Source organism: Sarcophilus harrisii, chromosome 1, assembly GCF_902635505.1.
Source record: "Sarcophilus harrisii chromosome 1, mSarHar1.11, whole genome shotgun sequence".
In the NCBI taxonomy this organism is placed as follows: domain Eukaryota; kingdom Metazoa; phylum Chordata; class Mammalia; order Dasyuromorphia; family Dasyuridae; genus Sarcophilus; species Sarcophilus harrisii.
In genome coordinates, this window is record NC_045426.1 from 87,103,470 (window position 1) to 87,123,994 (window position 20,525).

General features: G+C 39.6%; 1 protein-coding gene and 1 long non-coding RNA gene across 5 annotated transcripts; one reads left to right on the plus strand and one right to left on the minus strand.

Annotated features, from left to right (window-relative positions):
- Window positions 1–739: 739 nt before the first annotated feature.
- On the minus strand, window positions 740–10,879 carry HIGD1A (HIG1 hypoxia inducible domain family member 1A). Of its 4 annotated transcripts, XM_031959915.1 has the most exons (5): window positions 10,271–10,407; window positions 7,910–7,982; window positions 5,358–5,476; window positions 3,126–3,260; window positions 740–1,773 (listed from the first exon to the last, which is right to left on the minus strand). In XM_031959915.1, exons 3-5 carry the CDS (start codon window positions 5,452–5,454, stop codon window positions 1,724–1,726), a joined length of 282 nt encoding a protein of 93 aa, XP_031815775.1. In that variant the 5' UTR covers window positions 5,455–5,476; window positions 7,910–7,982; window positions 10,271–10,407; the 3' UTR covers window positions 740–1,723. The 4 variants fall into 4 exon arrangements, with proteins under 4 accessions (XP_031815775.1, XP_031815798.1, XP_031815764.1 ...); XM_031959938.1 differs by lacking the exons at window positions 7,910–7,982; window positions 10,271–10,407 and adding an exon at window positions 10,560–10,879; XM_031959904.1 differs by lacking the exon at window positions 7,910–7,982 and having other exon boundaries at window positions 10,271–10,405.
- On the plus strand, window positions 9,532–12,297 carry LOC116422402. The gene is made up of 2 exons (XR_004233014.1): window positions 9,532–9,713; window positions 12,049–12,297. It is a non-coding gene; the product is annotated as an uncharacterized LOC116422402 (long non-coding RNA).
- The last annotated feature ends 8,228 nt before the right edge of the window (window positions 12,298–20,525 follow it).

Below are 20,525 nucleotides of genomic sequence, written 5' to 3' on the forward strand. Positions count from 1 at the left end.
ATGGTTCACTTTCTGTACAGAACTATAATTGGTCTCAAAATCAACTGTTGCCCATTTCTTTTTTTTTTTTTTGCTCATTTCAATAGTTCAGAGTTGTTAAAATCCTGCATCCTTTTCACATTTGCACGTATCAAACTCTGATCTCTGCCCTATCACAATGTCTATCCCCAGACAGCTGACTTGCTAATATTATTAATAATCTATTTTCTTATTCAATGCTTGCCCTGTCTAGCACCCACAACTTCCTCAGTTTTCAAGGTATGCAGTTTCTGGGCCACAATTTTTCATCATCTTTACCTTTTTAGATCCACCTTTTGCTTTGAAGTTATTGAAGATCAGAATCAAATTTGAGGGATCTCTTATAGAACTTCACTACCTCTTCATCTTTAGCAAATATTTAAACATAAGCAGCAATTATATGTTCTATGCTATTTTAATTTGCATTAGCTATTTTACAAAATAGCTGTCGTGATCATCCATCCCAGGAAGATCATCCTTGAGGGCAGGGCCCACTGGACTCACCTATGTGCTTTGCATGAGACTAGCACCTCATAAATGTCTGTTAAAAACAAATTTCTAACAATCAACACCCACAAAATCAGTTTTTTTTATTTTAATTTTTAAATTTACATTGTTCCTAGACTTAAAGCAGAAAAAAAAAAAAACAAATAAAACAATATATTTGCTTTCTGGGAACATACATTGTTTTTGTACTATTTGGGGCAAGGTGCTTCTATTATGTCAATCTGAAATAAAGTACAAGATACGTGATGTGGTTTTTTTTTTTTTTTTTAAATGATATCTATACCATGTTATTAGCATGGGATGAAAATTCATCTTAAACATCAGAATTCCACAAGTATAACAAAGCATTATTTAAATGTCAACATTTATGTAAGGAGAATGTTCACATTAGTGTGCTCATTATATGATAAACCAATTCTTAAAGTATTATTTTTCACTTGGACATGACTTTTAGATAAAAAACAATATTGCACACATTTTAAAAGTTATCTATCTTTACTGCTAAACAAGCACTTCAAATACATATAAAACAGATGACATTTAAAAAAAAATTCAATACTGTAGCAGCAGAAATATAAGATGTCATACCATGTTATTTTCATCTTTTACTAATGTTATAATAAATACTATGTCAAGTAGCCTGGTTAATCTTAAATACAAACAAGTTATCTATGGTGTAGGTAAGGAAGAAAACTCTTTGTTTCAATATTCTGTTTAATGGTTTTTTTCTTACAGATATTCTTTTGGCTCTAGTCAAAGCCAGGCAGCCCCAGACACTGAAGTTTCTACTATTCTACAAAATAAGGAGGAAATAAATGAATTGTGTTAAAGCAGCTTCCCATCTTAAAACAATAGGAGCTGTTTAAATCTTGGGCCTTTAATTTTTTCATCATTAATTTTTCAAGATTTGAGAAATATGAATATAATTTATCACCCAAGTAAGCTTCAATAACCATTTACTTTTGTACTAACTCAGCTCCTCTAATTAACTCTTGGATCCTAATCAGTATACTTTGAATCACCTGGGAAACTAAAGCTTTCATGAAAAAAAATCTTCAAAATATCATGATTGTGTCTGATGTGCTGCTTTTTAGAACCATATACCCCCAGATCATTTATTTTTAAGCATAAACAAAAGACCTCAATGTGAGGTATTCTAGCTCTATAAAATATTAACATGAAGACAGCATCTTTCCTCCTAAGGTTTGGGTTTTGCCCAATATTCCCGATACATGGAGTACAGCATACCTAAAGAAAGAAAAAAAAAAAAAAACAAGTAGTTAGATTTCAAAGTGGCTTTCTATTAAAATTGACCACAACAGGTAACACCACAAATGAGAAAAGTTTTATCCAAGAAATCACTGAAAGCACTGTGTGCTGACATTTTCATCTTCCTCTATATCTATAAGGAATATAAATTAAACTCTTTTCATAATTCCCTAATTCCCTAAACTAGTCCCTAAACTAGACCTAGATCATAAGGATAAAATCATTTGCTGGCTATCAAAGCAACATAGACAAATCATAAATCATCAGCTTTAGAAGAGACCTTTGAAATTAGCTAGTCTAGTCTAATTTTTAAAATGAGGAAATGGATTAGAAATCACTGACTTTAGATTGCACAATATGTATTAGAGCCAGGAGTCAAATAACCCTGGTATCCTAACTCCAAGTTCAGTACTTTTTGTAAAGAGGCATCCTTGGTATCTACAAAGTGACAATTAAAATCCAATAAATGTCTCTCATCCAATTCCTAATCCCTTCCCTCCTTCTGTATACTCATTTAATCACTCGATAACCAAATGAAAAGGCTGAAAAAAGGCCATATTCTTATGGCCTTTTGGTTGGTACATAAAAGCCTTTCCAGGATAATATATCTAAAGTTTTTGTTTCATTAGTAGAGCCTTTGAGAAATCAAAGTACTTCTATGCCAAAAGGAAATTCATCAGAAGAGAATGGTAAAAGAAAATGATACTTCTAATACTTTGGGCTTAAAGCCATTTATTCAGTCTCTTGCATCAAAGTATAATTTCACTAGCGGATAGGATAATTTTTTTTTTTCTCCTTCATGCTTAATGCTTCATTGTCCCTAATATAAGTAAAATCTGTTAGCAGACTGATTTATTCAGGAATTTAAATGTGAATAATCCTACACAAGGCTAGTATCAATGAAGACTAAAAAGAATAAAGAATTTAACAATGTTTTTTCATTAACTTGAAAACATCATGATTTTTGTACACACAGAGTCAGGAAAATTACCTTGCCATTTTAAACAGGCTTAAAGTCTATTTTGTAACCCCTAGAGACTTCATGAGATTTAGAGCTGGAAGAAACCTTAAATATCATATGGTTCAACCCCCTTCATTTTATGAATGAGAAAACTGAGCCCAGAAAGGGTAACTGACATACAAAATTCTACAGGTATTATTAATCATATTGCATTAAATGATCAACTGATTAAAAGTCTATTTTTAGATGCAAATCACTGCAGGAATCTTTCTAAATATTATTTATCCCATTCTGTTTTTTTTTTTTTTTTAAAGTATACATTAATAAGGCACTTCATTGGGAAATAGAATGTTTGCTATGAAGGACCTACCAATAGTCATTGCTCCTACTACAAAGCCCTGAGCTCCCACACGCATATGAATAAGGTGGACAGACATTTTAGTATTCCCTCTGTGTTTCAGTTTGTATAATCCATATGCAACAATAGCTGCAAAGCCTGCCATTCCTGTAACACAAAGAATCAAAAGGTAATATGCAAGTTAAATTACAGGAAGGGGGAGGGGAAAGAGAGAAAGAATTATAGCTATAAACAAGTAATTTAATCAACTGTCTTCTATATTTCAGTGTATGTTATCTATGATGTCTGTGTCTTATAGGGAAAGATTTGCCTACACAAATTTTGTCTATCATGGTGCTCTGCCATGCACACAGCGGGTTTCAGCTGGATGAAGCAATTCTCACCTAATTATGCTGTACCGCTTATAGATAGAGCCAAGTCTTTCTCCTCCTTAAAGCCTTTATTTGTCCCTATCATCCCTTCAAGCTATTGTCCTCTCTCTTTTCCCAGTCAAATTTTAGAAAGTTACCTATATTCAAAGTTACCATATCTCACCAATTCTCACAAGTCAAATTTGACCCAAGCACTGGGCCAAACATGCCTTCTCTGGCACTGAGCTGCTCCTCTGAGCTGCCAAGGTGGAGGGCCTTTCCTCACCTCATTCTACCTGCTCTCTGTAACTTTTACAACAGTCCACTATCCTCTTCTGTCTGCTGCTGGAAGAGCAGCCTGAACTGGAGCTGAAGGGCCTTGGGGTTAAAGTCCTGCCTGGTTCAGCCATAGTCAATGGCTATGTGACTCTGAACAAATGACACTGTGTGATCCTTCCTTGACTTCCATGACCCTGTTCTTCTCCTATAAGTCCAATCATTATCTCTTAGTCATCTTTTCTGAAACAACTTGTTTTCCACTCCCTAAGTGAGATCATCCCCCTAAGTTATTCTGATCTATCACCTTTCTTTACATCTTCTCCCCATTTAAGCTGGTAGAGACCTCAGGGATCATCTAATCAAACTTCCTCAATTGCAGAGATGAAGACCTAAAGGCTATAGAGGTTAAGTGGATTCCCTGAAGTCACAGGTAGTAATCACTCAGAGAAGAAATTTGAACTCAGGATCCCTGAGCTCAGAGCCAGTGTTATTTCCACTAAACCATGCTGTCTGTGTGCCAAGGAATACCAGCTCTAGAGCCAACCTTTGTCTTTCCCCTCAACTCCAAATGCCTGCTGAACATCTTAAACCAAATATGGCCAAAATAATTTGTTTTCTCCACCATACTTATCCCAATTCCAATTTTCATTGACAGCACTTTCTTTCCATCAACCCAAATTAAAAACTTTTAAATAACACCGAACTCTTGTCTTCTCCTTCATATTACTTCCAATTGTGATCCATTACCAGTTAGAGGTTATCATCCCACCTTCATCATTGCATCTTCCTCTCTCACCCAGGCAGGCCTGATCCCCCTGGTGGTCAATATAAAAGCTTTGGCTTTCTCCAAACTGAACCAGAAATCCTATCACTTCCCCACCTCCAGCCCCATCTCAGAAGCTCATCATTTCAGTGTCAGACTTACTACAGACACATGATTATTGTTAGCTCTATTTCAGCTCAGAACTACCAAATTCAAGAGAATCACCAGCCTCAGCCGCCACAACTAGGCATGATTACAGGTCTCCATTACCACCTCTGGCCAAAAAAATCATTTTAAAGACAATGAAAAGAAATGTAAAATCCTAATTAAAATCAAATATTATTTGGATAATTTTCATAATGGAAAGAATCTTTAAAGGAAACATATGTGCTAGGCTCTCTAAACTGAATTGGTGAATCAACAATGATCAAAATGGATGCTTTGTACATTATGCAGGTTACATCTCATTGAAACAAATGCCTCAGCAACATTGCCTAATTCCTTCAGTTTACAGAAAAGTTGCACCCACTTAAGTTCAGTGATCTGCCCAAAGTGACACAGCAAAGCTGGGACTAAAAGTAAAGATTCCTTTACTGACAGAAAGGCTGTCCATAGCTCTTTCCACTATATCATGCTATTTTCCTTATCTTATTGGAATAACAGAAAACATAACAAAATTCTGGCACACAAGAATTCTAATCATGAAAATTGTACAACCACTTGTTCTCAGTACATTTCGAATATCTTAGACAATACCTAAAACGAAACGTTTCTAGAAGTTATTTGAATAGGACTAATTTTACTGATACTTATTTTATTGATAAATTATTGTTTTGTCACAAGTAGACTTACCAATTGGGACAAATGGTGCCTCTTTAGCTTTTCGGGCAAGTTTTGATCCAGATGTCTCATCATAAGTGGAGAGAGTAATATCACTGTCTGTTGACATTGTAGCTGGTTGAAGTACCTTCCTACGAGTTTCAAAAGAGATTTTACATTTTAAAAAGTACCTTAAAACACAAAGCTTGAGGACCCAAAGTGTTCCTAATTTTGATCATTCATTCATTTTTTCTAAATTCTTTTTGAATTACATTTGCCTAAGTGTCAGGCTAAAGCTCCAAATACTCCTAACACTTAAAATTCAGTTTTTAGCTCAATGCCTCATTAAGAATATTCAAACTTTTTTCTTATATATAAAAATAGGCCAATGACAGAAACATAAAAGTTCACCATCCTTGAACTTAAAGACATGGAAACTAAACTTCACTTATCATTCAAATATTTAACATGATGCAGAAAGAATGCTTGTGAGTATTAGCAATTTGCTACTGTTAAATTTTATTAAACAGTTTATTAAAAAAAAAAACTTACAAAGAATCATCTATCCAAAGAAAATTTCCAAATAAGTATTAGCAAAATATACAAACTGGAAGAGGCAGAGGATTAACATTAAAAAGTGGGTTTTTTTGATTTAGCAGTATTTCTGCTAAGTCTGTATCCCAAAGAGATCAACTCTTTTGGGCATAGTTCCAAATCACATTCTAGGATGGTTGATCATTTCACAACTCCACCAACAATATATTAGTGTCTCAGTTTTTCCACATCCCCTCCAACATTTACCATTATCTTTTCCTGTCATTTTAGCCAATCTGAAAGATGTGGAACACCAAGTCTCACAAAAACCAATACTGAAAACTACCTTATCGTAGCAGCCCTTTTTGTAATAGCAAGGAACTTGAAATTGAGTGGATGCCCATCATTTGGGGAATGGCTGAGTAATGGTATATATGAATGTGATGGAATATTATTCTATAAGAAATGTGAGCAGGCTGATTTCAGAATAGCCTGAAAAGACTTACACAAATTGATGCTAAATGAAATGAGTAGAATCAAGAAAACATTGTACAGCAACAAGATTTTATGATGATCAACTGTGATGGACTTGGCTCTTTTCAACAATGAAGTGTTTCGAGGAAACTCCAAGAGACTTGTGATAGAAAGTATCATCCACATGCAGAGGCAGAGCTGTGGAGACTGAATGTGAACCAAAGCATAGTATTTTTACTTTTTTATTTGGTTCTTTTATTATTTTTCCTCTCCTCCCCCCTTTTGATAAGATTTTTTTTTTTTTTTTTTGCCCAGCACGACAAATATAGAAATACGTTTAGAAGAACTGCATGTTTGCTCTCTTGGGGAGGGGAGAGGAAGAAAAATTTGGAACACAAGTTTTGCAAAAGCAAATGTTGAGCTATCTTTACAAATATTTGAAAAATATACTATTGAAAATTTTTAAATTTTTTTTCCCAGCATGTCATATAAGTCAAGTGTGTCCTGCCTGAAATTTTAGCTAATTTTAAAACTTAATTAGCTCACATTCTCAGCATGTTTTGGCTACTACTAATATAGACTTCATGTTAGCAAAGTTAGATTAATTACTAATTGTTCTGATCATGTGGTCCACTGGGAAAAAAAATGTTAAAAATCTGTTTTAAATGAAACACTGTTAAGTGAAATCCTATCAGTAAATTTTCTATCAAATATGAGGACCTTTGAAAACTAAATTGATCTCTTATTCAATCTTTTTTCAACTGAGGATTTATCTGCACAACTTTCCTCCATTCAATTATTATTCTTTCTGCTCATTTTATCTACTTTGTACCTCCTTACCTCATTTCTCCTTTTTCTTAGATACCCCCTCCCTATCCCTCCATACCAATTCTCAACTCCTTTCTAAGCTTTCTCTCTCCTCCATGGTTTCCTAGCACTCATTACTTCACATTCCTTGACCTGGTCTTGCTGATCCCTGTTTCCCAAGTCTTTATAGGCATTTAGCTTCATCCTATTTTTCAAGACAGAAAGAAACAAAGTAAAAAGTTGAAATATTTAGGGCACTGAATTTTACAAGGATGGTAACTAGTTCACTTATGATCCAGGTCCTAAATAGTCTTTGCACTGAATTCCATCCTCAAACAAGAGAAAAAAATGTCTGGGTTCTGGAGCCACTTGCTATTTTGGGGAAATAGAGCCTGTATAAATGCAAACAACTTGAGTACAGGAAGGATAAAATCAAGGAATGGCCAAATTTTTGGATAAAGCATAGCACAGAGGATGGAGATTAGCAAAATATCTTAAATAAAAATGCTTTTCTTGCCTGCTCCAACAGATCTCCCTTGCTCAAGCATATAAATTTACTTTCTCAGCTTGGAATTCCATATCCTCCACAATATGATCCTACCATTACTGATCCCTCTCATTGCCCTGAGATTCACAGGAGCCTATAATTGGCTGAGACCATATTTGCCATCTACCTTTAAAACTCTCCAAAGAAACAGAAACCAAGACCTAAGGAAGTTGTAACTTGTGGAAAGTCATACAATTACACAATATAAATGAGTATTACTCACTCTTGTATTTAGTCTTATTCTGCCTTGTGTTTACCAGGTGAGAGGTGATGAGGAACCTGAACAGGGGTGGTGGCTGTGTTAAGAAGGAAAAGGATAGTGAAAAATATTATGAACATAGAAACCATGAAACTGGTTTAACAGATTGGGTATATGGCGTAAGAGTGAGGTGAAGATATCACCAAAGTGACTAGACAGAAGTGCTTTCACAATTAGGAAAATGAGTGTTTGAGGAAATACAGTAAGTTCTGTTTTAGACATGTTGAGTTTGAGATGTATAGGCAATTGTGATGCACGGCTGTAGTTCAGGAAAAGCCAAGACTCAATACATAGATCTGAAAATTTATCTGTATGGGGATAATAAAAGAACACCTGGATACTGATAAGAGGTGCAGGAGAGAAACTTTTGGAATTAACAATAGTGATGGTGAGTATGGGGATAAAGAACAATCTCTGTGACTCTTAATATGTGCAGGTATACATATATTACATATGTCTGTGTGTATATACGTATATATATATAAAGCCATCTGTGTGACCTTTAATATGAACTTTTAATATAGGTTTCAATTTCCTTATCTATAAGGGTTGGACTAGATCAGTCTTGTTAACTCCATTATATAAGGATCGTGTGGGCATATATTTGACTTAGAAAACCATAATATTATTTTCTATGTTCCATTGTATTTTTATTTTGTTAAAACATTTCCCAGTTACTTTAATCTGGTTCCAGCTGTGCAGATGGCCTGCCTTTGTACCAGATGATTTCTAAGGTCCCCTTTCTGTTCTAAAGCCTACATTCACTTTAGAGATGAGGAAACCATTACCCAAAGATTTTAAATTTCTTTGCCCAATGCTAATAAGCAGGCCAGGAAGCAGACTTCAAGTTTCCAGAGTTCCAGTCCCGTGTATATAAAACCACAAGGCAAAACTGATTTCCTAATGTAGGTACCCAAATAATTTTAAAAGCTATTGAAACATATCGCTTATTTTAAATGTTCACCTTTGAGAAGATACATAATAAAGTGATATCCTCCGTTCCCTGCTTCACACCCAAGAAACAAAAAAGATATGGTGGACAGAAAGTGTCCTTTCTTGCCTAGATGTAAATTATCCCAGGGCCGCTAAGTGGTACCAGCCCTGGAGTTGGGAGGATTTGAGTTTAAATCAGTAGGTCCCGTACGCTAGCTATATGATCCTGGTCAAGTCACTTCCTTGCTTGCTTCAGTTCCTCAAGTGTAAAACGAGTTGGAGAAGGAAAAGCCAAAGCATTCCCGTGTCTGTCAACAAACCCTCCCCAAAGATGACGAGCCTGACACCACGGAACGTCTGGGTAAAGCCTCATCACTAAATGATTCTGTTTCTGCCTCCCACTCCATGCATGCATCGGCATGATCCACTTCTGGGGGAGGAAATGGGGCGGATGCTCGGCACCAAATTGAAGGGGACTGGAAGGAAGAGACTGCTTCACAGGCCTCCGATAAGCGTGCTAGGCCTACCTGCCCCTAAAGGCACAGAAGCCGTGCAGCCCCCTCGGGGCGGCCCGCTGGAGGCGCTTCACTGCAACCCTCCCTAACCCCTCCCCCCACTGCCGGTCCCAATGTCTGCGCGCGGTCCCGGCGAAGGCTCGCGCGGTGCAAGGTGGGCTTGCCTCCCCACCGTCAGGCCGGCCCTCATCACAATGCAATAGCGGGGAGCCATGCCGGCGCCCCCCACCGGAGGCGGCCCCGGCCGGCAAAGCCCACCAACGTTTCCACGCGGCTAAGGGGACTCCGGCCGACTAGTGGCTGAGGGGCGGAAGGGCCAAGTAAGTGCTGAGTGGGCACTTGTGGCGAGGGGAAAGCGGGAGGTCCCTGGGCCTGTCCGACCTTGCCTCCCCTCTCCCAGCTCTATGACCTTGTCCAACTTTCCCACTAGCTTCCTCTCATCCTCGGCAGAAGTTTCCCACGGCTCCCTCTGCCCCACCCCATCAGGCTCTACCGGGCTCTCTCCGCCCAGGCCCTAAAGGGGGCCCCCAGAACGCAGCCCTTCCCACCCCGCAGCGGCCAGGATCCCCGACCGACCCACCAGGGGGCCTAGAGAGCCCTCCGACCTTGTTCAGACTCTGGAGCTCGCCTCCATCCAGCCACCCGCTCCCCGCAAGAATCCTCACCTGCTCCAAGGCGCCCCCACCTCCCGCGCCCCTTCCCCACGTCCCCGGCCCTGAGCTCCGGAGCCTGGGGTGCCCTCAACCGCCCTTCTCCCTCGCCACCGCGCGGCCGCACGCCACCGCCCCTCCCCCTCACGCTCCCAATTTAGGCCCGTAGACTCTCTCCTCCACCCTGCCCGCCCGCGTGCCTCCTTCCCTCAGAAGTCCCCGCTCACAGAACAAGACGAAGCGCAGACACCTCCCACAGGAACCGGCTTGTCAGCCGCCTCTACTTCAGACTTAAAAACCAAGGCACCCGGGGGAGGCTCCAGAGAAGGGGGCGGGGCATCCGGGGAGCTCCCCCCCTCCTCCAGAATCCCGCCTCCTTCGCTGCGGCCTGAAGCAGCCAATAGGGAAGAGCGGGGCGGAGCTAGAGGTGTCGCGGGATGCGTGCCGCCGGTGGGCGCAGGCGCAGTGGAGGCTTGGCTTTCCTTCCCGCCCTCTCCCACCCCTCCAACTGCTAACCTGGAATGTCCGAACTGAGCTCCCGTCACGAGCCGATTGATCCTCTCTGGCTTCTCGGGCCGGACCCGGAAACGGGGTACTTTTAAGGGAAAGGCCGACCATTCAAGGTCACCTGGGCTGCCTCGCGCTGCCCCAGCTGCGTCACTCGTCCCACGCCCTGTTCTCGGCTGCCGTATGTGAACTCCGTGTCCCCAGCGCTCACGCACACGCCCGGGGCTCAGAGGGAGGCGTGGAGCCTGGGGGCCAAAAGCCTCTCGGGCGGGACGCGGCTGGGACTCGGGAGAGATGCCCACAGTCCCCGCTCGTCCGGGCCTCAGAGTCCTCCCGGCGCCAGCGCGCCGTGCTCAGGAAGCCCCGAGTTCGAATGCTCCCTCGGACGCTGGGTATGGACTAGGCAAGTCACTCCCCCTCTCGTGTGCCATAATCGTGGTGTCCATTTCCTAGGCCCAGAAGTCATTGCTCGTTATTCTGTGTGTGGGGGTGTGTTTGCTGAGGCAGTCGGGGCTAAGTGACTTGCCCAGGGTCACACAGGAAGTGTTAAGTGTCTGAGGTCACATTTGAACTCGGGCCCTCCTGACTTCAGGGCTGGTGCTCTATCCACTGCGCCACCTAGCTGCCCCAATGCTAGTTATTCTTCAGGCAGCTCTGGGATGGAGCGGGAGTCTGGGGGACCCAAGCTCAAAGCCAGCTACAAGCGCTAGTTTCGCGACCCTGGGCAAGTCATTTTACCCTCGGTTTCCTCCTGCGTAAAAATGAGCTGGAGAAGGAAATGGCGAAGCATATCCTGACCAAGAAAACTCCAGCAGGGTCCCGGAGCGTCTTACGGGGGCAGGGAATTATTACAAACATTCTTATTGTCACTCCAGCCCCACCGGCTCTTCCCTACACCTTGCTGCCATTCTCCAAAGCCTCCCTCGGAGGCCGGCCCGCAGAGAGCCGGCTCCAGATGTGAAACCTCTCCCAGAAACCCGTTTTGGCCCCTTTGCAGCCCCACTCGTGCGAAGTCCCAGAATCTGGCACGGCGGCCCCTTGGGGTACTTCTGCTGCCCTTCCTGCCCCTGAGGATTTGCAGTTCCCACTTTCCCTCTCTTCCTACTCTCAACTATTTTAAGGGTTGTTGCTAAAAGCTTCCTTTAAAATAACAAACTAAAAAAAGGAAGGTTACAAAGTGGAAACCAATCTTAAAACTGTTGACATAAATATTCAGGAAGATTAATGTCCTTAGTATAATTTTCTAAGTTATTAGACTTTATAAGAAGTCATCCGGCCCAGTAGTGTCAAACAACTGGGAAACTGTTATGGGGAAGGGACACTACAGAAGAATCCCTGCAGGCCATAGTTTGAATTCATTTGAAAATGTAATGCTACCTTATTGTGTATTTATTTTGTTAAAGATTTCTCAGCAGTTACATTTTAAATTGCTATTATGTGTCTTGTTTGATACTTCAGATGTAGTCTAACCCTTTGTTTCCTTATGATTTCCTCTGAGGACCGGAAGGATTAAGAGCCTTGGCCAGTGTCATACTTGAGTCCAGCTCTCCTGTCTCTGAATTCACCTTGTAGTGTATCTTTTAAGACTTGAAGTACTGAGGAAGACTGGACTTCTCTGTTGTTTTCACTGATTCAACTTTTGGTTCTTGACTCAAAATCAAATAAATATACAAATAAACCAAAGCTTTACTTAAGACATTTTCCTTCCTTCCTAAAATGACCATCATTAAAGAACTAGTAATGTTAACACCAAGGCTTGTTAAATTTTTTCCATTCATGATCCCTTTTCACTTGAGAAATTTTCACACAACCCCAAGCATATAGGTATGTAAAAATAAGCATACAAATCTAAACATTTACTGATAATAATCTCACAACCCTCACATTCAGTTACATGTCCCACATATGGGGTCGAGAACCACAGTTTAAGAAGCTGGAGCTTAAACTATAGAAAACTTAGGGGGAGTCATGGTTCCTATCTCCTGGTTGACAAGATATTAGGAGACATCCTGTTCTCCAGAGTTAAGGCCTAACAAGCTGTCTGTCCCCTGAGCTTCACTTAACAACAATCCTTTGTAACTTATCCTTTGGACGCAGTTAGCCACGGCAAAATCCCAGAATTGTTTCATATAATTGTTGTACTGCTTTGACCAATACCAGGTGTTCTCTGAGCCCAGAGAAGCACCTGCTGCATCCATATTCTGGTCATGAATGCCTGTTATGACACATTATTATTGCTGTACCCCTCATGATCAGGACTATAGCTCTCAGTGCAGCCACTGGTATAAGTAATGAGATCTCCCCATTCTGCCTCAGATTCCCAACAGGGGCGGGTCTCAAGCTGTTTGTCTCACTTTGAAATTAAACTTTCTTTGATTTCTGACTACTGTTTCTAGCCTGCTCTGTCAGCTTTGGCCACCTACAGGTGAGAAGTCAATTCTATCCATTGATGTGGATAGAACTACCAAAATGAAAAGGGATTATTTATTCCCAGAGAGTAGACCTAGGATTGTATGGGAAATTAGAGGAACTCCAAATAAAATTAACCTTGCTAACGATGAGAGCTAATCAAAGGTGAAATGGGCAGCCTCTAGGAATCAGTCCTTAGCACTGGACAGCTTTAAACAGAAGAAACTTTAAAAAAAACTATAGATTATTTCTGCTCAGGACTAGAGGCCTCTGAGATCTCTTCTTGTAATGAGATTCTAGTCTTCATTTTCACTACAGAATTGATTTCTATGTCAATAATTTACAAGGCTCTTGGCCCAAATTCCTTTTTCTCCCCTCAATCCTATTTGGATTGACTGTCAGATGTGGCAGGGTTCCCTAATTCTTCTTGAACCTGTTGTCTACTCCTTTCTTAAGATTTGGGTCCTCAATGTGGCTCATTTCAACAATGAGATGATTGAGCCAATTCCAATAATCTTATGATGGAGAGAGCCATCTACACCCAGAGAGAGACTGTGGGAACTGAGTGTGGTTCACAACATCGTATTTTCACCCTTGTTGTTTGCTTGCATTTTGTTTTCTTTCTCATTTTTTCCCCTTTTTGATCTGATTTTTCTTGTGTAGCAAGATAATTGTACAAATACGTATACATATATTGGATTTAACATTTTTAACATGTTTAACATATATTGGATTACCATCTAGGGCAGGCGTTGGAGGGAAGAGAGGAAAAATTTGGAACACAATGTTTTGCAAGGGTCAATGTTGAAAAATTATCCATGCATATGTTTTCAAAATAAAAAGCTTTAATTAAAAAAAATTGGGTCCTCAGACCATTTCCTTTGAATGAAATTCATGAAAAGAACATTTATTAAGTGCTCAAATCAGCTAGGTGACCCAGTGGATAGAATACAGTCCTGGAGTCAGAAAGGCTGATCTTTCTGGGTTCAAATCTGGCTTCAGGTATTTATTAGCTCTGTGACATTGGGCAAGTCACATAACTTTTTTGCCTCGGTTTCTTCATCAGTAAAATGAGTCAGAGAAGGAAATGGTCAACCACTCCAGTATTTTTGCCAAGAAATGGGATCATGAAGAACTAGAAACAATGAACAAGAATACTGTGTCAAATACTGCTAAGAGCTGGCAATGCAAACAGAAAAGATGAGATTGTCCTGGCTCTCAAGGAGCTCACATTCTAATTGGCTGGAAAAAAAAAAAAAAAAAAAACATGTTAACCCTTTCTGTATGCCAAACAGTGCAAAAGGATCCAAATCCTGCTACAAGTAAATGGGGAGTGGGGGGGTGGGAAACATAATTCTGATATGGACTTACTTTTTTCCCCCTCTCAGGAAGAAGCCCATCTGGCTATTATCAGACATACCCAGTTCCCAGACTATCCTGGTTGTATAGCGTGATAGTAAGGATGGAATTCTTTATCTTCTACTGTCTATCCCTCAAACCTCTGGGTATCTTTCAGTACCTTTGAAATATTGATTGGCATATCTTTAGGCAGATCTGGGACCTAGTCTGTCAGGTACATTCCCATCTGGCTTCTCCTTGATCTCTCCCCCTGAGCTACCAAATTCTTCCATGGAACTTCTCTCCTACCCTGAGAAACCTCCAAGGTTATATTTCCCCTATAAAAGATATACTCATGATGAAGATCTTGCTAAGTCCTTTTCAGGACTAAGCCCTTTATGAGATATTCTCTTCCCTTCATAGTGTCTTCCTTTTAATGGCTCCTTTCTCCTTATTTTGTCTAACTTTGATTGGTCTAATAAACTTCTCTATAGATCTAACCTGCCAGTCAATGACATACTCAGGCCTCATAGCATATTTAATGAATTCTTCCAAATTCCTTTCCTTGGTAACACTATTGCTCTCTCAGTTCTATTTCATATTTGCCACTTCTGGTGCCTGTTTTGCCTCTTACTTTGTCTTAACCTCTTTTCCTAACTGTACCTACCTTTTGACAAAGAGAATGGCCATTGTGAATTTGTCACATGTTTATTTCCAACTAGGAAATGCTACCCTAATCTCATCAATTCTGTCATTCTCTGTATCATTCACTTTCCGAACATGGCCTCTCACAAACTGCCAAACCAGCGACAGCAGAGCCTTCCTTCCTTGTCTTCTTGTTATTTAAAAAAACTTAGTTGCTGAAGATAGAAAATTCCAGAGTCCTTGAAATTTCCTTTGCCATTTTCTGCTCTGACGGTTCACTCTGATTTAGTGGAACTGGTTGTACTAAGAAGATAACTCCCTTATATATCTCCTGCAATAAATGAAATTATCTTTGTTATTTTTTTGTTTCGTATAACACATAAAAATTGCTTGCTGAATTGTGAATGACACGTTCCTCATGAACTGTTGGTAGAGAATGTTACATTTTGAATAATAAATAATAAAACTAGTCTTCTGATTCCTTCTGATGTGTTGGTGTTAGTCAAACTGATAATAAAATTCATAAGCATGCAAACAGAAAAAAGTGAGACAATTCTGGAGTTCACACTCTTATTGGGTGAAAAACAGAAGTCAAAATCCAAAGAGCATAAGAGTACATCAGTACATCAGATGGCAATGCATCCTGGTCTAGAAGATGTAACACAATGTCAGAAAAGTAAGATTTAGAATAGGGCTTCTTAAACTTTTTCTACTCAAGACCTCTTTTCTCCTCAAATTTTTATATAACCTGAGTATATAGGTATACAATATAGACATACAAATCATTTACTGATAATAAATCATAAAAGTATTTTAAAATCATTCTTTAGTATGTATATAATTTTACCATCTATCAAAGACAAAAACAAATTTACATACTAATGAGATGAATATGCTTGTTTATTTTTACATAAAGAACTAAATCTTGGTGGAATATTTGACACTGTAGGACAGGCAGAACATTCAGAAACCTATTGCCAAATTTTTTGTAACATTCCCCCCTCCCCACCTCCACCCCCCAATACACACATTATAGGAGTCCTACAATTTAAGAAACTTTGGTCTAGAAGACTTTTAGGACACAGTGATAGGGTGGATGGTAAGACCTGGTAGTTCTTCAACCTACTTCAATACCCAGGTAAACTCCTATTGGAATTCTTCATCATTTCCTCATGCCAGGTACCTTCTTTCCCCCATCTTCATCCTATCCCTTTTCAGTTTCCATTTGCTTTTCATCTTCCTTTTATGTGTTGTAATGCCAAAGTTCACTTTTAATGGGGTGACCAGTTCCTCCATTTGTCCTATTTCGTAATTCTGCCTTAGGTTATGACTGTCTCTTAATGGTTGAGATAAAGGTTTTATAGACATTCCTTAATGTCATTAGAATATAGGTAACCTCCCTCCATCCCCACCTAGGTCCCTCCGTTGTTGTTATTCCATAAAAGTGTGTGATTCAGACAGCATTTAATAAAAAAGCTGGAGAGATCTCTAGAAGCAATTCTCGGGAGTCCCACCCATCGAGCAGACAATCAAGGGAGAAAGCACCGTAGGGGACAGGGTCAACACTTTTTATCCCTAAGGCAAATACCCCCTCCCACCGCTGACCCTCAGCCTTATTGGCTGAGGATCTTACATTCTAAACTCGGGAACTACCCAAGAAATTGAACTTGACCAATAAGTACATAGTTGCCCATATCTGACTTAAACAAAAAGACACTGATGTCATAGGAGGATAACAAGGGGACTTAAGTATGCCTTTGACTTGATGCTTAAAGTCCTTCAGGCCTACTCAAAACTTTGAAATAGATGAAGCCTTACTCGATTTTCACAACTGTCTTGAAAGATCTCACCTCATCTCGTTCAAAAGGCTTGCTATCCTGATACTCGGGGCTAGACTCTTTGAGATGATAGTCTCCTCTAGCCCTGGGATCAACATGGATCCCAGTATTTCTCTCCATTTAATAAACTATTGGATTGATCTCTAATCTCTGTCTTGCTCAGTTTCTTTTGGCATTACATTGTCTTCTTCCATTAGATTGTAAGTTCCTTGTGGTGGTGGTAGGGAAACTTTGTTTTTGTATTTGTATTCTCAGTTCTTGGCACATAGTAGGTGTTTAATAAATGTTTATTGACTGAAAGAATTGTAGTTAGGGACTTTCAGTTCATCTAAATGGTATGAACATTCATGTTTCTCTTCCTGGGATGAGTTTCTGGTGGACTGGTATCAAAGGAGTGGCAAAGGAATATTGGCCATTGACTTTGCTCCATTCTCTCTATAGAGTATACCAGGATACTTCCATTATTCTTCCCCCAAGTAGTAAGGTGAGGGTAGCAATTCCTAGTTCGAAATAAACATGTTGCAAATTCACAATGGTCATTCTCTTTGCCAAAAGGAAGGTTTATTTAGGAGAAGAGTTTACAGACAAAAGGAAGAAGTAAACTAGGCACTAGGAGAGTAACAAAGATGAAACAGATTTGGGAGAACAATAGGATTTCCAAGGAAAGGCGTTTGGAAGAATCCATTAAAGGAATATGCCATGAGGTGGGAGTATGCCATTGACCTGCAAGTTAAGTCCATAGAGGAGTTTATCAGCCTAACTAGAGTTAGCTAGAGTAAGGAGAAAAGTTCCATTAAAGGGAAAACATTAAGAGGGAGAGACAGAGACAGAGACAGAGACAGAGACAAAGACAGAGAGAGACAGAGAGACAGAGAGGGAGGGAGGGAGAGGAAGGAGGGAGGGACAGACAGAGAGACAAGACAGAACAGACAGAATGGACTTAATCCTAGAAACGACTTAGAGAAGCTTTTTCTTCATCTTGGGCACATCCTTTATAGGGGAAATAGAATCTTGGGAAATAGGGGAAGTACCAGGGAAGAATTCAGTACCTCAGAAGGAGAGATCAAGGAGGAGCCAGGTGGAAAGTTTTAAATTTACAAATAGCTCAGATGAGATACTTTCTTCAGCACAGAGTCTAACACATAGTAAGTACTTAAGAAATTCTTGTTCCCTTTCCTTTTCCCCCCTGAACTTGAACATTTCTAAATTTAAAAAATAAAAAAGTCAGGGCAGCTAGTTGGTGTAGTGGATAAAGTAACAGCCCTGAAATCAGGGGGACCTGAATTCAAATGTGACCTCAGACACTTAACATTTTCTGGCTGTGTTGACCTTGGGCAAGTCACTTAAACCCCAATTGGCTCAGCTAAAAAATAAATAAAAACAAAAAAGCCAGGAAGTGGTAATTATATATGATATTATAAATTTATTGCATGCATTTTGCATTGATTTTTAATTTTAATATCTTTTATTTTCCTCCAATTACATGTTAAAACAATTTTTTAACATTTGCTTTTTTTTTAAGTTTTGAGTTCCAAATTCTATCTTTCTCTCCTTTTCTCCTATAGGTTACATATGCAACCATGTAAAACATTTTCATATAAGTCATGCACTTTAAAAATATATATTAAGTTTAACATGGTAGTGATATGGAGCAGGAACTTTAAGGAGCCAATCCTGTTCTCCATAGTCAAAAATACAAAAAGATAGGCCAAAACTTCTCAGATTGTCTTATTAGCCTATCTAAAAGTATACTAAAGTTATCTTGTCTCATTGTGCAGTATATTCAAGAGTCTGTTTTTGACTAGGATCCACCCTAATTCCTTCCTAACTCTCTAGACCTCACCTCACTTTCTCCTCCGAGCCATCTGGATCCAGGGGCAAGATACAGATCTGCATGATTGTTGATGGTTCTCTTTGAAAAAGAACTTCAGTGGAGTATCCATTATCCATACATAAAATTTTTAAATGAAGTTAAATCAACACAAAAGATATTTTGAGAGATTAATGATTTCTTTAGTGTAGATGCTCCCTACACATGTAAATCAAGACACTGCTAAGGTTCGTAATTTTGGCATAATCCTAGACGGCTCACTCTTCCTTACCCTCCTACATATTCAATCAGTGGTCAGATCTTGCTGTTTCTACCTTCACAATGTCTCTCAAATTTAAGCCCTGTGTTTACTCATATAACTACTACCTCAATTCAGGCCCTTATCACCTAGATTATTGCAATAGTCTCCTAACAGCTCTCTCTGTTTTACATCTCTCTGCTCTCAAACTGTCATACACTTCTGCCAACTTATTTTCCTTATATTCTTATTTGACCAAATGACTCCACTACTTAACCAATTCTAACAACTTCTTATTACCTCTGGGATAAACTTCTCAGCTTAATTTTTAAAATTCCATACAAACTAATTCCAACCTAATTCTTCAGTATCAGGGGACATTATTCCTATTCCAACACTCTTTGATCCAAAAGAGTGTGGCTTTTTGTTCTTCAGATATGATGCTTTATCTCCCAGCTGCACCCTATACCTATACCTATACCTTACTTACTTCTCCATGCAGAGTTTCTGCCTATAAGATGCAGGTTAGATATTATCTTTTGTAGGAAGCCTTTCCTGATTCCTCCTGAAATGAGAGCACACACACATATACACATACACACATTTCTCCTATTAGAATATGAAGTCACTGAAAATAGAGATTGTTTTATTGCCTGGCATAGTTCCTGGCACATAGTGGGTACTTAATAAAGCCTTGTGGCTTGATTTATTACTGGATAAATGGTTACTGAAATTTAAAATTTAAAAAATGCCTTTCTTACCAACTCTTTGGTAATAAGTTCCTCCACATTGAGCTAGGCTGGGTCCTCAGATGACAGACATTTGACTGACACCTGTTACTAGCCTCATACTTGAAGGCTTTCCAGATCAGTAGGACCTACAAAAACTTACACTCTAAAGGCACAGTTTCCAAGAGCCACAGGCCACCTCCATGTCCTGATGATACACCTAAGGTCAACTTTAATAGCAGTTAATCTATACTAGTACTAGAAACTTAAATTCAAGAATGTGGCTCCAAATGTAATCATCTTCAGTCTCCTCTAGTCTTTTTTGTTGTTGTTTGGCGACTTGCCCAAGGTCATATAGCTAATGAGTGTCTGAGGCCAGATTTATAATCATGTCCTCCTGATTCTAGGGTCATGCTCTAGCCACTCTGTCACCTAGCTGCCCCACACCATTCCTTTTAAAATGCATAAAATCAGCTCTTAACTATCGTCTCAAAGAATGATTGAAGGACTTACTGCCAGCATATTGGCCAGATTGTGCCAACTTTTATATTTTTGTTTTCTCATGCTCTCTGAACTGAGAATAAATCATGGAGCCTTTAAACCATGATGAGAGGCTTCTCAGTTCCCATGGCCTGACTAGTGACCTTAGCACTGATTTGGGAAACTCAGATTGGCCTCAGGACTTCAACCACATCACTTTTTTCTAAAAAATCCAAGCCCCGTGATTTAATCAAAGACTATTTCCAATCCCCCCCAAATCTTTAGCACTTCACTGCTTTTGTGTTTGGATCTCTCCCATTTAGTTCCTGGAATGCTGGTGAAGAATGTGGCCTATAATAGAATTAGCTAGTCCAGGAGACTTTTATTTTTTTTTATTGATTAGTCTTATTCCAACAAAACAGATTCATGAAAAGGGCTCCACAATTACATCAGAAAAGTTGCCAGGGC

Excerpts from the sequence above, each read along its gene's own strand:
- HIGD1A (XM_031959938.1), bottom strand. The coding sequence starts at position 5,454 with ATGTCAACAGACAGTGATATTACTCTCTCCACTTATGATGAGACATCT. Across the intron at positions 3,261-5,357 it reads GGCACCATTTGTCCCAATTG|GAATGGCAGGCTTTGCAGCT; the intron begins GTAAGTCTACTT and ends TTTGTGTTACAG. Across the intron at positions 1,774-3,125 it reads AGTAGGAGCAATGACTATTG|GTATGCTGTACTCCATGTAT; the intron begins GTAGGTCCTTCA and ends TTCTTTCTTTAG.